Here is a 14227-nt window from a genome sequence, read left to right as displayed (position 1 = left end):
AGGGCTTGGTTTCCAGCCCCCTGTTCATCCTTGTCGCCCTCCTCTGAACTTGTTCCAATTTTGAACTGCGGTGTCCAGAACTGGACACAGTACTCAAGATGAGACCTGACCAGTGCCAAATAGAGGGGAACTAGTTTCTCATGGGATTTTGGAGACTATACTTCTGTAAATGCAGCCTAAAATAGCATTTGCCTTTTTTGTAGCCACATTGCACTGTTGGCTCCTATTCAGGTTGTGACCTACGATGATTCCAAGAGTCTTCTTGCTTGTAGTATTGCTGAGCTAGGTATCCCCCATTTTGTAACTGTGTGTTAGGGGTTTTTTTCTCCATGGGGTAGAACTTTGCACTTAACCCTGTTGAATGTCATTCTGTTGTTTTCAACTCAGTGCTCAAGTCTATCTGGAATCATTTTGAATTTCCCCCCACCCCGTCTTCCAGGGTATTAGCAATTCCACTCAGTTTTGTATCATCCTCAAATTTGATTAGCATTCCCTGCATCTCATGATCCAGGTCATGGATAAAAATGTTGAAGAGCCCTGAGATCCGCGGTACCCCACTTGTCACCTCCTCCCAATTTGAACTGTTTAAAACAACCTGCCCTTGCCATTATTAATAATTGGTTCCAAATATATTCGAGGCAGAGTAAAGCATTGGTTGCCTACATGGAAACAACTCACTGAACTACAGGTATTAATGAAACTATTGCAATAGTTATATGAGAATGTGGTTTTGTTTTGTTTTTTCATTTTTAAATCATCTTCACCATCCTCATCATTTTAGAACTGCAGAGCTGGAAGAAACCTATGGGTCATGATCCAGTGGGGATAATATGAAAGCCATTCTCTGGGTTCTGCCATGTGGGAGAGTCAAGTGCGTATGAGTGCAGACAGGCGTTTTTCAGTAGTGACACCCCTGCCACAACGTGAAACCCCCAGGCAGGCAAACTTGATCCTAAATTTGATGTATTTCCCGCAAGAGACAAGCACGTTTTAACAAATTTACTCAGGCCTTTCAGCTTTCCCTCTCACACCTCACAGAGATTTCTCCTTTCCCATCTACAGGGGTTTCTGGTCAGAAGCATCAAATTAGCAAAGAAACAACACACAAAAGCTCTGGAAGAGAAGTTCTATCAGAGAAATAGATTCCATACAAAACTATTAGAGATAGGCATGAACTGAGCCACGAACGAGAAAAAAAACATGAACTGGGCTGGCTCATGGTTGGGTCAGGGATCATCCCGTTTTGCTGAAATGAAGCGAAGCGCCTGCTGAGAGGCCGCAGCACGGGCTCCTCATGCAGAAGCCAGTCCTGTGGCCTGTGCACAGTCACCCCACCTGTCAGCTAGGTGAGTGTTTCCCCCCCCAGCATGAATCCAAAAAATAAGTTCCAAAATGGTTCACGGGGTGTGTGTGGTAGTTTGTGGCTCATAGTTCATGTTTGGTTACAAACCATGAACCCTCATGGACAAGTGGTTTTCCAGTTCATACCTGTTGCTAATAACTATTAAAGGATTCCTAGGACTTACTGAGAGGGCAAAGTTTCCTGAAGAGTAGCTTTTATAACTGAAGCCTGATCAGCTCTAGGCTCTTTTGTGAACAGGAGTGGCCAGGTGAGAAAAAGGTCTATAAATCATGATGCTGACGCTCTTCACTCCCTCCCTTGCTCCAGGTGGTACAGTGGGTCCAACATCCGAACATGGAAAAGCCAGGTATGAATGGACGATATTGACAAAAGAGATAGTATGTGCCTATGTGTGCACTTAGCATGCTATTTGGAGCAATATACATGCATCCAAAAAAATCTTTTTACAACACTGTTAACAAGTATGCTGTCTGGATAGTCCAGTGGTTTAGGTCTCTGGCTGCGGAGCCAGAGGTTGGGAGTTTGATTCCCCACTGTGCCTTCCGTGAGTAGAGCCTGCCCGCGTGGCCTTAAACAAGCTGCACAGTCTCAGGGAGTCACCAGAAGGGAATGGCAAACCACTTCTGCATATTCTTTGACCCTGAAAAAGGGCACCATAACTGTCACCATAAGGCAGGATTGACTTGATAGTACATGATTATGATGATGATGGTTCAAAAATACCAGGCACAGTCAATCAAAATTATTTAAACATTGACTGGTTTTATATCACAGATACAGTGATGCCTCGCAAGACGAATGCCTCGCAGGACAAAAAACTCACAAGACGAATGGTTTTGGCAATGGGGTTGATGACTCGCTAGACGAACGTTCCTACGGCCATGCTTTGCAAGATGAATGTTTTCCGTTTTTTGTTCCTGCCTCATGTTTGCTGATTTTTAAATGTTTTTCTATGATGTCTAAAAGGTTAACATTTTTTGATTTAAATTTTTGAAATCACCTGCACAATATGTATGGCTTTAAAGAGCACTTAATAAACCATTTGTAAACCAAATTTGATTTTGTTCTGACTTTTTTTGCCCATAGGAATGCATTAATTAGATTTCCACAAGACGAATTTTTTGCAAGACAACATTAACTGCGAAATGAATTAAATTCGCCTTGCGAGGCACCACTGTACTTAGGTTTCTGGTTAAAACTTGTATCTGTTAAATATTGACAGGTATATGTGCTGTTCCTAATGTTGCTTTTTTCTTGTAGCTCTGTTGTTGTTGTTGTTGTTCCAAGTATGGGTGAGCAGTGATTTCTTTAAAAGAGGAGCTCTGCGGAATACCGTCCTGAGAGTGTTCAATCCGCTGCCGAGGTGAACAAGTGTGTGGGCTGCCGGTTTCTGTGTGCAGCTGGGCCATCTGCTTTGTCACCTACTGTGCGGAGGCAGCCTGCTGAAAGTGGCGGTGCCTGTTTCCTTTCAGGAGCTTTCTTGGCTCTGGTTCCAGATCAACCTTGCTAAAGAAAGCATAAGTGCATGCGAGCATACATATACACACACCGCTCACCAGGCACCTGTGGAAAGCTGCTAGGAATCGCTTCTCTCAACCACCCTTCCTTTCCAAGCCCAGCTAAGCTCTCTCTTGAGTTATTCTACAGTCGTTTTGTTTCCTTCAGCCAGCAGAGACCTTTATCCTTTGAGGAAGAAGAAAGCAATGATAATTTTGTTTAAAAGTAAGCAATACTGCAGAGCAGGAGATTTTAAATCATGTAGAACTTAGTGATTATTTTTTAAAACGTTAGAGCAGCAGAGCAGGGCTGACCAATATCCCCACTCCCACCTCAAATTCAGGGTTACATCCCAGTTAGTTTAATGACTTTTACGTCTAGGAAAGTAATAACATCTAGCATCACAACTTTACAGCATAATCTGGAAGCTGTTTACACAGAAGTAAAGCTGTCTGATTTTATCAGGACTTGCTTCCTTGTACGGGTGTGTCAGGGCGTAGTGGCATGTGCCAAAAGAATCCCAGTTTTTTTTATTTTGTGGTTAATTAAATTGTTTTATAAATTTCCGTTCACGTGACACACCTGTAACATTTATTACTTTGGCCGGCTAATTGGGGGGGGGCGTTTTCCACCTCACTGAGATGGCTTTTTAAAAAATGATCCAATCCTTGTATTGATTCAAACTTTTTTGATTCATCCTGTGTGAACAGGTCAAGTTCTTCGGTGTCATGGCCACTGCATGGCCACCACACTTCTACCTTTTTCTTTTCTTTTCTTTTCGGTAAATTTTTTTGCGATAAATCAGTTAGTATTCGTGGTACGTTTTTGCAGCAGCAGGAGCAGCAGCAACAACACAAACTACATTGTTTAGAAGGAGGCACCCTTCCTCCCACTCCCCCCGGCACCGGAAGGAAGGAAGGAAGGAGACATATCCTACCACTGACTAATATTTTAAAAAATTACTAACTGATATATTGCTATTTTCCTGTCACTTCCAACTGTTAGTTAATGGTAGGATATGTCACCTGCAGCCCTTCCTTCCTTCCTTTTAGGGCTGCAGGGACCCAATAGATATATTGTCCTGTTTCTGGGTCCCCGCAGCCCTAAAATGTTTATTTTAGAAAATTAGGTAAAGGTAAAGGTTCCCCTTGACAAATTTTGTCCAGTCGTGTTCGACTCTAGGGGGCGGTGCTCATCCCCGTTTCCAAGCCACAGAGCCAGCGTTTGTCTGAACACAATCTTCCGTGGTCACATGGCCAGTGCGACTTAGACACGGAACGCTGTTACCTTCCCACTGAAGTGGTCCCTATTTATCTACTTGCATTTGCATGCTTTCAAACCGCTAGGTTGGCGGGAGCTGGGACAAGTGACGGGTGCTCACTCCATCACGTGGATTTGATCTTACGACTGCTTGGTCTTCTGACCCTGCAGCACAGGCTTCTGCGGTTTATTATATATATAATATGAGATGGCATGTGTAGCCTATGGAACCAGTACAAATAGCAGGAAATGTACTGACTGAACTGAGAGCCAGGTGAATGGGCCCAGTGGTATATATACCATGTGACTATAGATACGACCATACCAATATAAAAAAAGAAGAAAAAAATAAACAATTAAAATGATCCATTGATTAGGCCCTACGATTCTTGTTTTAAAGTTAATTAATCTAATCTAATTAATTTAATGTTTTAAAGTTAATTAAAGTTAATTAATCTGATTCCCGTCAGAACCATGTTGCTTGGAAATCACTTAATAGGCTCCAGAGGAGTTGGCAGAACCAAAGTGAACCTAAGAAAATGGGGGGGGGTTGTTTTGTTTCTGTGTCAAGAATAGGGTGGTGCACCCTTTCTAAGAACTTGCCTTTTGCAATATATCTAAAATCAAAGCAACCATGCTCTTTCTGCAGAATTGTTTTTTCCCTTTGCATTAACCTTATATGCGGATTTAATTGATTAATAAACAGATATGCTTTTCTGAGATTCCTTGAAAACATACCACTGACAAACGGCCTTGAAAACAGTTTGTTACCAGTATCTGATAGTTTTTAAGTAGTGAGACAGCTTTGAAAATAATTTGTACTTGCATTGTTGAAGAAGAGTAAGAATCTGCTACTTAAGCTGTAGTAGTCCTTTCAATAGAAAATACAGGATTTGCTGTGGAAATAAAATGGAAGCAGTCATTTTTTAAAAACATTAAGGCCAATTTGAATCAGTCCGATGCATGTTTGCTTCCAAAGTGGAATTTTTCCCCTGCCACGGGGGTGGTGGTACCTACCTTTTTCAAGCTGGAGCAATTTGAGCAGTGTTTCCCCTGTCTTGTAAGCTGTTTTGTTTTCCAAAAGGATAAGGACATGTGGTTGTTATTCTGGTGATGTATGAAACTGGGCATGATGTTTTTGGACAGCAGGAACATTCACCCGTGTGATCTTTTTGTCTAGTCTTCCTGATGTGTTTCTTTTTAATTAAAAAAATCCAAGTGACCGTGTTTAGTGCTTAGATCACTGCATTAATTTAGTGCTCGATCACCTCTTCACAGCCAAAAAAGAGAGACAGGCTACAGCAGACTTCTACACTTCTGTATGTGTTTTAAGGTGGTTGGAGTAGTTCTGTCTCTTAAGTTCAAGCGAGACTCAGTCCAACCTCAGCTGGGAAGAAACTTTGTTGCATACGTTTCCAGTTCCTCAAACAATACTGATATTGAAACACAAGCCACAATTTCATCCCTGCAGCTGTACAGTGTGGAAGGACAACCTTCCTAAATGGGATTTCCTTTGATGTTTTAGACCAGTGGTTCCCAACCTTGGGTCCCCAGATGTTCTTGGACTGCAAATTCATAAAATCCTGGGCAGCACAGCTAGTGGTGAAGGCTTCTGGGAATTCTAGTCCAAGAACATCTGGGGATCCAAGGTTGTGAACCCCTGTTTTAGATGAAAGGATCTGTTGTCCTTGCCTATGGCCCATGCTAGCTGGAGCCGGTTGGAGTTGTAATCTAGAGCAGTGGTCCCCAACCTTGGGCCTCCAGATGTTCTTGGACTACAACTCCCAGAAGCCTTCACCACCACCTCTGCTGGCCAGGATTTCTGGGAGTTGAAGTCCAAGAACATCTGGAGGCCCAAGGTTGGGGACCACTGATCTAGAGGGCAGCATGTTGAGTAAGGCTGTTTTACTTGATAACGAAAAAGAGGAGGCTCCATTGCACGAGCAGAAATCCACTCACAAGCATAAGCTGGACGAAATCCTAAGCAAGTACTGAAATCCTAGAAATCTAATCTGCAAAAGCGCAGCTTGTACCACTTGGCTTTATTGTTTCCTCTTTGTCGCTTGCAAATGCATGGTTTGCAAAGTAAGACGAGGACTGAGGATTTTAGAACAATCCCTCGCCCTTTGGTCCCTAAGGAACACGCCAGAAGTTTTGGAATAATCCAACAGAGGCAGAGGCAGGATGCACCTGTAAGTACAGTAGCACAGTGATGTTGACTGGTGCAGGAACAGAAGATAAAGCTCTTTGAAAAGTCATGTTCACAACAGGAGTGACAGGAACCAACCCTGCATTGAATAGGAGTGTGTTAAATAACAGTGCAGACAGGGTGTGAGTGAGGAGGCTTTTGGCTGGGCCGTTCCTATTCCACAACTGTCAGAGGGACTCCTTTGTGGTCCCCGACAGCTTGGGTCGTTCAGCCTTCCCTTGATTTATGGCCAGGAATCAGGCAGGCTGAAACTTAGAAGTGTAAAAAAATCATTTGAGTCTATCTTTGTAGGCACACACCCAGTGGTGAATGATGCCAAGCGTATCACAGCTGCACCTCCACATCTGGTGCCGTGTAACTGGCTGCATACACGCACACACTCTCCCTCCCTCCCGTTCACACACACTCCCTCCTATATGTTCGTATGTACTTCTCTGCATAACATGCATATGTATATGGGTGCATTATACACATTGCACATTGCATACACATTGACAAAGTAATTACTCCCTGCTCTTCACTCAGCAGTTCATTACTCATCTAGTAAAACAGCTTCCCAGTGTCGTGTTGCTGCAGTCCTAGGCAGTTATAGTATGAGTTGCAGAGCCTGCCAAACTGTATATCAGCCAGAATTTTCTTGACAGTTCATTAAGAGTAATTCTTGTTTTCTGGAGCCACAACTCAGGTTTATGTGTCTCCTTTTGGACTTAAATAAAATAAAACTTGACTGCCTGTAACCACACTTAACAGTTTGTTTTGTGTCAATAATGTAACTACAGATCTCTAAAAATATAAATTGTGAACCAGATGCCAAGAAGGAAGAGGGAAAGAGAGCTGGGTAGAATGAATGTTGCTTTTTAGGTTCCAATATCCGGGGTCCGCATAAACTCTTTGTTACATTTATGTGTAGTCAGCACACAGTTCAGAGGGCTTCTTATGTAATGTCTTTCTGTTTTGCATAGCTTTGACTTGTAATTGCTACCTAATGACAGCAAAGTAGCAGGGAACACAGAAAGAAGAGCCATGTTCTGAACATTCAGCATTCTACAGTTACAGTGGTTTGGACTGAAATCAACTTGAAGTGGAATGAAAGAATCCATTGTTAATCAATTGGTTTAGCCGTTGGTCATTGCAAATGTATCAGAAAATAATTTTTTTTTCAAAATAAAGTGTGCCTATGAATACATTTCCTAGCATAATGTTAGACATTAAGAGTTCGTGATCAGTATTGCAATCCACTCCTGGTCTTGTTTTGGCTGAGAGAATATAGCTTCTCCATCTCCTGCTTCCAATGATGTAATCTACGTATTTGGTTTCTACATTGGCTGCCACTATTGTAACATGGAATGTTGCTGCTTGTGTAAACTTTGACGTTGCCCATGTGGTGATCTCCACATGAAAACTTACCTCTAATTGCACAAGCCGCAGAGTCCCACATTAGTATAATGGTGGGTCTTTCTACTCAATGGAAGCTTTATAGGGTCGTGGCCAACACCTCTAGCACTATGACTTCGGATCCATTAGGATTGTGAAAAACTGTTATCAGAATCCAAACAAGAAATTTTAAACTCATTCATTTCAGAGCTTGGAAACATTACTTTTTCTGGAATTCCATTCCCAGAACCCTGCAGGCAACAGACTGGTAACTCTGGTGGGGAGATAACAAGAATAAAAAAAAAGTGTCCAAGTTTTGATTAAAATTTGTTATGTAAACCAGTTTCTGATCTCTTGATTACATGCTGGCTAATAAAACTGTGGTTGACCTGTAGAGATTGAGAGGTGGGGCAGTTCTTCCACAGAACTCATGAAATGTGACTTAGCTTTCCATGGAGGTTTGGGCTCTTCCTTAAATCTCCTCACCGTAATTTTCATACACCATATTTGTTATAAATGTTGACCCGCAGAAAGGTAGAGGGAATGAATTTTGTGTACTTCTTGCATTGGTTGAATGGAGTTGAGGGCCAGCCCAGCCCAGCTCAGCTCACGGACCAAGCAGGAAAGCTCCTTACCCCAAAATTTCAGAGCCATGCTCTCCCATCTGAGTCCCAAGCAGCCTAGGGGGTCCGATCCAAGAATATGTCAAAAAAGGTATACAGAAGATAGCAATAACACAGATGTACTTTGCTTTGGATCCCTGCATTGAGCAGAGAATTGACTCAATGGCCTTATAGGCCCTTCTAACTCCATTATTCTATGATTATGGTTACAGTTAGATACAACTTTAAAAAACCAACCAACCAACCAACAAACCAGCCAACAACCATTCACAGGAATAAACAGCTGCAGAGGTCAGTGCTGTTCACAATACATTTCAGAATATCTTTATTTAACATTTACTTGTTTTAAAAACACTGATCCATTAGTGACGGCATTATCTTCATTAAGAAGCAAGTATGAAAATTCCATATTAATAAAGATGTTGAGAGGAAGACCAATCTGAGCTGAAGCTCCTCTTTGTGGTGACTAGTCTGACTCATCCGTTATGCCCTGCTGAGAAATTTGACTGCACACATCGCTATAGAAGGCTGGGCAAGGTGTTTTTCTCCTGTCCTTCTGCTCACGCAAGTGATATATCAAATGAAAAGGGTTTTTCATGAAAAGTAGCAGAAGAATCATAGAACTCTAAAGTTGGAAGGGACCCAAGCTCATCAAAGTGGAACGATTCCACAGCTAAAACACCCCTGACCGATGGTTAGTTAACCTTTATCTAAAAACCACCAGGCAGGGAGTCTACTATTATTCAAGGCAGTCTATGCCACTGTTACGCAGTGTTGATTGTCCAGAAGGTTTTCCTCAAATTCAGTTGGAACCTCCTCTCTTGCTCTGGTTTCTACTTTCTGGAGCCACAGAAAGCAAACTAGCTTTATCGTCCATGCCATAGCTTTTGTGATGTTTGAAGATGGCTATCATACTGCTTCTTGGTCTTCACTTCTCCATAATAAACACTGCCAACTCCATCAACCGTTGTTCACAGGGTCGCTGATTTCTGGACCCTTTTTAAAAGAGAAGAAGCTTCTCCAGAAAAACTGTTAGAAGGAGGATGCATCTCCTTCAAAAGTGCATCCTTTAGTCCTCTTTTGCATTTTGGAAGCAAGCAGGATTGGTAATTCCATGTTTGCTGTTGGGGGGGGTCTAGTTCTGTCCTTTGCTCTAGGAGGAATTTACTGGGATGGGGGATTTTGCAAACCCTACTCTTCTTCTCAACCCACTTTTTATTTGCTGCCTAGTAAACCGAGGCTAACATCAAAGGTATCCAGAACAAGAAATCATCTCTTTCTAGGTGGGAAGAGAGGATTTGACTGAGAGCTTTTGAAGTGGGTAGCAGCGTGTGAGCAGGGGGGAGTCCCTTTCTCTTAATGTGCTTTCATTGTGCAGCAACACAGCCTTCCAATATTCTGTCTTAGGAGTTTGGAGACAAGCTGGGTATATTAGTAAATTGCTGACCTTGTAGCAGCTGATCAAAGAATTCCTGCAGGGCAGTTAGCATTGAAGCATTTATAATGATGTTATCTGCCAATACCATAGAAGAGCTGCTGAAACCTCCCTTCTCCAGCCTTCTAACGCAGGTTCCATTAAGGCATTGTTATTAATTTGTTGAACTTTTCTCATTTATCTATCAAATCCCAAAATAGCATCATGGATACTTTTATGCCACCTTCCAACATACAGTATTTTAGGAAGAAAAGTATAGTGTACTTCTAAATATAGATGGCCAAAATCTTAGAGACAACTATGTGCTTGACCACGTTTGTTATAATAATTATTCTAATCATAGTCATAGCCAACTGTAGTCATGATAACCACTTATGGCCATGATTATTACAATTTATTTATTATTAATTCCTTTTTTTCTCCTGTCCTCTCTCCGAAATGTCCATGGGTGTACAGCCCTGTTCCACTGTTGTTTCTGAACAACTTGTTCTCTTTGATAATAGAAGGAATAAATAAATAAATACATACTTCATACATATATATTCCAAAGGAAATACATACCCCCCAGAAGAAATGCATATGTTAGCATCCATTGAGAGTTTTATCCTTTATGAATTTGTCTAGTTCTCACTGCTACTTCTTGTGGCAATACATTCCATGGTTTAAGTATGGGAGAAAGGTGGGATATTTATTGTATTTTAAATATTATTGTACATGCGTGCATATATGAATAGATGCAATGGGAGGAGTTTCCACAGGTGTACTGTTGGCCACTGTATAGGACTAGACTAGATAGGCCTTCAGTCTGACCTACCATAGCTCTTCCTCCACCTCTTCCTCTCCTCCTTCTCCTCCTCCGCCCCTCTTCCTCCTTTGGGGTTTTCTGTGAGCCTTGAGGTTTCAGGAATTATGCAACCGTAGCACTGTTGATGAGCAGCAAAGGGTCATGATGAGTGATTGTAGCAGAGGAGAGGAGAAGAGGAACGGGAAGGGGGTCACCTTTAGAAGTGGCACTTTTCTGCTTGTAGTAGTTGATTGGCAGCCACGTTTATTTAACTTCCCCTCTCAGTAACAAATCCGTCTCTGCTCTGTTCCATTTCTGGTTTTAGGCAGCAGCTTATTGTGCCAGTCAAACCAACCAAATCAATCTTTGGATGCAAAGGCTTTATTATCAAAAAGAACTGCCCTGGGAGCTGTTGAGGCTGAGTGACATTGAAAAATCTGACACTCATCTGGGTGCCAAAAGAGTGGTCTGAAATATTTTCAAAAGTTGGGACTTTGCTGCAGGCAATGAGTATTCAAAAAATCTGGGCTGCAACCCAGCCCGCAGTTCTATTTGCTTGAATCCCTTTGAAACCGGTCGGGTTTAAATACAATTAATTGTGGCCTGGATTGTAGCCTTGGATCTTAAGACGAAAGGGAAGAGTTATCAGTTACTTCTTGCATGGAAAATATAGGCCATCCCAAGGGTCTTTGGAGCTACTTCCAGTGCAAAGTGTACCATTTCGAGATGTACCTTCCCACTTTGGAAGGTTGCCTTCTTGTAGACATGAAATCTTTCCTAGCTATTTAATTATGTATTTTATTTCTGTTATTTGTACACAGCTGGAAACGTTGTCAAGGTAAACTTACATTTCTCTCTTCTTTTTTTAAGGCTAGACAGTACTTGCCCTCAGGGTTAGAGAATAAAAAGGCATGACACACACAAAAAAGAAAAGGGGCTAAGGAGTAGAAAGAAAAAACAAGAAAAACTTAAAAGTTGTTAATGTTATGAGCGTCAACAGTGTAACACTTTTTAGTTATATGGGGCTATTTGTTTACTATATTTAGATAGCTACTGATGAACCTTGCAAACGCAATTTCACAAAATGAGGCTTCTTCTTCACCGCTGTAAAATAGACGACATGCGCAGTGATAACAACTGTAGCAGGCCACTCTCAAGCCTCTACCAATCCAGGCCTCCAAGAGTGCTCACTACTTCTCTCCATAAACTGCTGCCACCAACCTATCCTTAAAATCAAAAGGACAAGTGTTTCTTTCAAAACAAATAAAGTGTTTATTGATCTGTACAAAATTAAAAGGGTAAATCATAGGTATTAAATCAATTAGTCAATCACTGTTTATAAGACAGTAGCTCACACAGACTTTTCCCTCACTGACAGGCTCTTTCTCACTTTCTGTCAATCTCTCTAATCACTCATCTCTCAAACTCAATCTGATCTCTTCTCACACATCACACACCTTATATAACCCAGCTCCTCCCACTTCTGCACCACCCTCCGTCCTCTCATTGGCTGAGGTTCCCCTGCCCAGCTATGACGGACAGGTGAGAGCAGAGCTGAACGCCACAACAACAAAATGCTAGTTTCTCCAGGTAAGACCTCAGTAACAGCACCAACCACAGAGGTTGCTTGTAGAATTGCAAAGTTCAAGTGTCCTTTTGAATTCAAATTCAGACAAAAATTCAAGATATTTTCCTCAGCTGGGTTGGGTGTCCAATGCATAGAAGAACCAGCTGATAGGTGGAATCTTCAAGACCCTAAAATATTCAATTGCATATGCATGAATTCACTCGGTGGATTCACCCCTCCATAAACATATAGGGATTATACCTAGACTAAGGTGGTAAGGGCCTTAGCAGTCTAAGTGGCAACAGTCGTTCTGGCCTCTTCAGCTCTCCTGCTCTTTCTGATTGAAACCTTTTACACACAGCCCTGCTCTTTCTTAGTCCTACTTCTTGGGACCAATATTTCATAGGGGTTGCAACAGCATGGCAAAATAGCTGCTGAATGGCGGTGAGGAGCAGCAAAGCCCAATGACACTGGCTTCTTAGCAGGGCTGGCCCTGTTGTCTTTTCTTCTTTTCTACAGCTTAGTGGAATGGCTGCTGGATGATAGTCAGGGAGAGGCAGGAGGCATCTTCCTGCTAAGAGCATGCTTTCTGATGCCTTGTGCCATGTCAGATTGTAAACTGGCACCCATAAACATGTGGCCACTTATTGTTACATTTTCTAGCCTTATTCTTGCTGTCTCTCTGATCCTTCCTCATGCTGCCAGTGCAAGGAGCCCAAGCTTGGAAAAGTTACCTTTGGACTACAGTTTTGAGAATTTTTTCAGTCAACATGACAGGATGGGTGGGAGGTTCTGGGAGTTGTGGTCCAAAAATGTTACTTTCCCAAGTTCTGCTAATTTAATCTTATGTTCAGGATATGCACCTGATTTGGAGGTTTTGTTAGAAAGAGTCTAGAAATTACAATTGGCGTTGCATGCTGCAGCTGGACATTAACTGATATAAGGAGGGAGCTTTGTGGTGCAGTGGTTAAATTGCAGTACTAGAGTTAAGCCTTTGCTCACGCCCTGAGTTCGATCCCAACAGGCTCAGGTAGCTTGGCTCAAGATTTACTCAGTCTTCGAACCCTCCAAGGTTGGTAAACTGAGTACCCAGCTCACTGAGGGGTGGTGAGAGACAACATGTAGCCTGCATTTTTAAATTGTAAAACACCCAGCGTGTGCTTTAAGCACTATATAAGCACACTTTGCTTCAATTCACCTAGTATAGAAGCACTGGTTTTTCAAACAAAGCTAACTGCAAGTCAGGTTCAAGAAAAAGGTGAAGGGGGCACAGCCTACATTTGGATGTACAGTGGTGCCTCACTTAGCGACGTTAATCCGTTCCAGGAAAAACGTTGCTAAGTGATTTAATCACTAAGCGATTTTAAAAAGCCCATAGAAATGCATTAAAACGTGTTTAATGCGTTCCTATGGGCTTAAAAACTGACCTTATGCAAAGATCCTCCATAGAGGCGGCCATTTTCGGTGCCTCTAAAGCGAGGCAAAACAGTGGGTGGCCATTTTGTTTTTCCGGCGGCCATTTTGGAACCGCCGATCAGCTGTGCAAAAAGGGTCGCTTTCCATGATCACTTCCCCACGATCATCGCAAAGCGATTTTTCCCCATAGGGGCCATCGCTAAGCGATCGCTCTGGCGATGGCCAAAACCCCATCGCTAAGCGATTTCATTGCTCATCGGATTGATCGCTAAGCAAGGCACCACGGTAATAAAAATCTATCCTTTTTTAAATCAAAGAGGTCTTCTCTGGAAAGTTAACTTATATAGTATTTTAAAATATATATAACCTATCAGTCAAGTGTTTGATGGGCAGCATATTTCTTCTTAAGGCTGATGCTTTGGATTTTAAATGCATCGCAAGTCTTACACTGAACCAGCACTGCTTATATCCCTCAAAATCGATAGATCCATTTAGCTCAAAATTGTCGCCTTCAACTGGCAACAGCTCCCATATATACTTTATTTTCTAAAAGTAGACTTGAAACTTTTAAAATGGCTTAAGACCTAAATATAATATCAGAGATTGGGACGTGCTTTATATTTTTGTACCATCTGCTCTTCAAAAATTTAGCACTGGTGGTGTAAGTTCAAGCTAATTTTTTATTCATTCATTTATTTC

At 42.0% G+C, this 14227-nt stretch overlaps 1 protein-coding gene across 47 annotated transcripts in view; it reads left to right on the top strand.

The window, feature by feature from the left end:
- The window catches only part of LOC140704068 (uncharacterized), a 342640-nt gene that overhangs the window by 204613 nt on the left and 123800 nt on the right, over positions 1-14227 (top strand). For 6 of the 47 annotated variants that reach the window (XR_012083173.2, XR_013540269.1, XR_013540262.1 and 3 more), the window contains one exon: positions 8539-8617. The exons of 39 other annotated variants lie outside the window; for them this stretch is intronic. Coding sequence is in view for 3 of the 8 variants with exons in the window: in XM_078382886.1 (XP_078239012.1) it covers positions 8539-8617 (79 nt within the window). In the remaining 5 variants the exon portion in view is untranslated. Of the gene's footprint in view, positions 1-2137; positions 2414-8538; positions 8618-14227 lie in introns of those variants that run through there. 2 more of the 47 variants (XR_012083175.2, XM_072988794.2) reach the window with 1 other exon arrangement.

This window comes from Pogona vitticeps, chromosome 1, assembly GCF_051106095.1.
Source record: "Pogona vitticeps strain Pit_001003342236 chromosome 1, PviZW2.1, whole genome shotgun sequence".
NCBI lineage: Eukaryota > Metazoa > Chordata > Lepidosauria > Squamata > Agamidae > Pogona > Pogona vitticeps.
The sequence above is the reverse complement of the archived record's forward strand: the minus strand, read 5'-3'. Positions and strand labels throughout refer to the sequence as shown.